General features: G+C 41.1%; 1 protein-coding gene across 1 annotated transcript in view; it reads right to left on the bottom strand.

Moving 5' to 3' along the window:
* Positions 1–2,583, bottom strand: part of TRIM71 (tripartite motif containing 71, E3 ubiquitin protein ligase) — a 12,182-nt gene that overhangs the window by 1,399 nt on the left and 8,200 nt on the right. Inside the window, 2 exon segments of the mRNA XM_010074599.1 lie at positions 3–102; positions 2,556–2,583. The exon segment at positions 2,556–2,583 is cut by the window's right edge and continues 16 nt beyond it. Of these exon segments, the coding sequence (XP_010072901.1) occupies positions 3–102; positions 2,556–2,583 (128 nt within the window).

The following is a 2,583-nucleotide window of genomic DNA, read 5'->3' as shown; positions in this document are numbered from 1 at the left end:
CTGAACTGCACTAATGGTGTTGTCCAGCTTATTTAGGTTCTGACGTAACTTTTCAACTTGCAAGTAGAGTGACTTAGCCTTGACTTGACGAATCTTTTCCACCTTGGAGGGGAGGAGCGGGGGGCAGGGGCAGGCAGGGGGGAGAGAAAAGCACACTTGCATCAGGAAAGACAACCCGTAACACAAACATTTCATTATGTCACTCTTCTACATAAAAACCAGGTGTGCAGTTGTTGCAGCATGTGGACACAGAACTGCAGAACAAGCCTCTAAAAGCCATAATGGAAAGAAGCAGAAATTAATTTGATTATTTATCCAAAGTTCAGGATTATTCTCCTCTCCCACCCTCCAGCCAAAATCACACAAAAATCACACACAAAATCACACACTCTGCAGATCTGCTGCATCAGAATACCATTTGAAAGGAGTCATCACTTGCTTACTAATAATGATTTGCTTCCTCAAATGCTATTCCATTTTCTAGCTGCAAGGTACTTGACAGATAATCCAAAAGTACATCTTTAAATTTAGACTCCAGGGAGGACAGAGATTACTGCAGGCTCTCAAGAAAGAGCTGAAGTTGAGGCTTCTCTAACCAGAATTGAGACCAATTTCAGAAGGCAGCCTGTTATCACACAAAGTTGAGGCTAGGAGTCAGCATCAGGTAATGCACATGGGCTCTTGTCATTCCCCTGCCTGCTAGAACAGTTTTCATGTGACTGGATAATATCACACATCTATCTCCAGGGAGTTCTAGGGTCCAGTTATTTTAATATTTTCTTGCAAATACTGGCAGTCATGCTGAGCTACTGCTTTGCAACAGGATGCTTTGTAATGTCACTTCTAATGATGCAGAAGGTTGTTGCCAGTCCCTGCTTGGGGGACTGAAGCTCAAGCAAAAATGGTTTGTTTGTAACTATTTTATACAAGCCTATGTTTACTTGTGAAAAATCACTTTAGACCATCTGGCAAAGACACCTGCCTTATAAAACTTAGGAAACATGTAATTGCTTTATTATTGCAAAAATACATTTCCTTATGTCTGAATACCTGCTTGGCTGCAGAACAACACCAGCAAGGTATTTTAATGAGGGACAACTCACACTCTGAAGAGTCCTTAATTATACACTGACTAGATAACAAATGTACAAACATGCTATTTCATTTAAAGTTAAGACATGCAGGTTTTAACCAGACTGTTAAAAAAAGAAGTCAGAGCTGCCTCCTCCAATAGATTTCCAAAACAGATTACTAATCTGAGGTCTCATTTTAGGTACCCAAAATTGTTCACTAACACTCTTCATGTGAGGGCTTAATACACTCAGCTTTTTTGCTAGAATGATTTCCCACCACCACCAAGTTTCCTTCTCAAAATAATGTTTCATAACCTGAAGAGAACTTGCTCTCAGTTGCGCACATTCCAATAAAGTGCATTTATGCAGCCTCTTGGGATGCGAATATCTTAGGGGCAGGTCTTAATTCTCCTGCACCAGGAATACCTCAAAAGAGAAGTGGAAAGTGAACTTATCTCCCTCAGTCCAAATACCTCAGAAAAAGCAAAACTAGAAGTATAGTATCTACATAAAGTGTATTTTTAATCTTGCCGTTGGCACTTATAAGAGAACTACAGAAAAACCAGCTTCTCTTTTAGGGGATAGTCTCACTATACCTAGAGCAGTTCCTTACAATAAACTCTTACCAGAATGGTCAGTTTGCTGGCAACTCATATTAAACCTGGAAACTACTGTTCCAATCAACATTGATGGAGAAGAGGTAGGGGAGAAGTGCTGGACAGCACTGCTTCCTGGCAGAATGCACCTCACTAACTGCAAGTACGTGCCATCCTGCCTGGCTCTGCATCCTCCTCTCAGAATACTACACACGCATCATAGCTGAAGTGCAGAAGTTTGGGGTTGTGCAAATACTCTTGCGGGAGGGTGTTTTTTCTTCTACTAGTAGTAAAAAAAAAAAAAAAAACCAAACAAACAGAGGGACACTACCTTGACTGAGAGTAAAATAAGTTTTCAGGTGTTGGGACAAGGAAGGTTAACCTTGCAGCATTTCTACTAGTCTTTCTAAGAAAGGACATAGCATATACAGCTTTGCTCCTTTACTTGGTTTATGAAAAGTAGATAACATAAGAAAGCCCATACACTACATACCTAATTCTACAGCAACATATTAAAGATGTTTTAAAAGACATTCTTTAAACAAGGTGTTTAAAGGCAATCTCTTCTCCCGTCTGCACTGAGATGGGAGCCAGCAGGGGGAGTGCACACCCCACACCCAGAGCTGAGCTTGCCTGAGATCACCCTAGTCCCTACAAAAACCCAACCAGTTTCTCAGATTAAGAGATACCTTCAGCACAAAGCCAACCAGGACCAGAATCCGGCATCCTGCTACCTACTGAAAAATGAGTTCACAGTAAACTATAGTGTTTCAATTCAGTGTTGCCTGGGATGATATCAGAATCTGGCCACATACGAGTTAAAAAGCATGTTTTAATTTGAAAAGGCACTTGTCAACAGTTGAAACCACAAATGTAAGGTGCGTACCTTCCAGAGCAGCTCACACTCCCGCTCT

This window comes from Pterocles gutturalis, unplaced genomic scaffold, assembly GCF_000699245.1.
Source record: "Pterocles gutturalis isolate BGI_N339 unplaced genomic scaffold, ASM69924v1 scaffold28552, whole genome shotgun sequence".
Classification (NCBI taxonomy): Eukaryota; Metazoa; Chordata; class Aves; order Pterocliformes; family Pteroclidae; genus Pterocles; species Pterocles gutturalis.
Note: the sequence above shows the minus strand (reverse complement) of the source record. Positions and strands in the feature narration are given on the sequence as shown.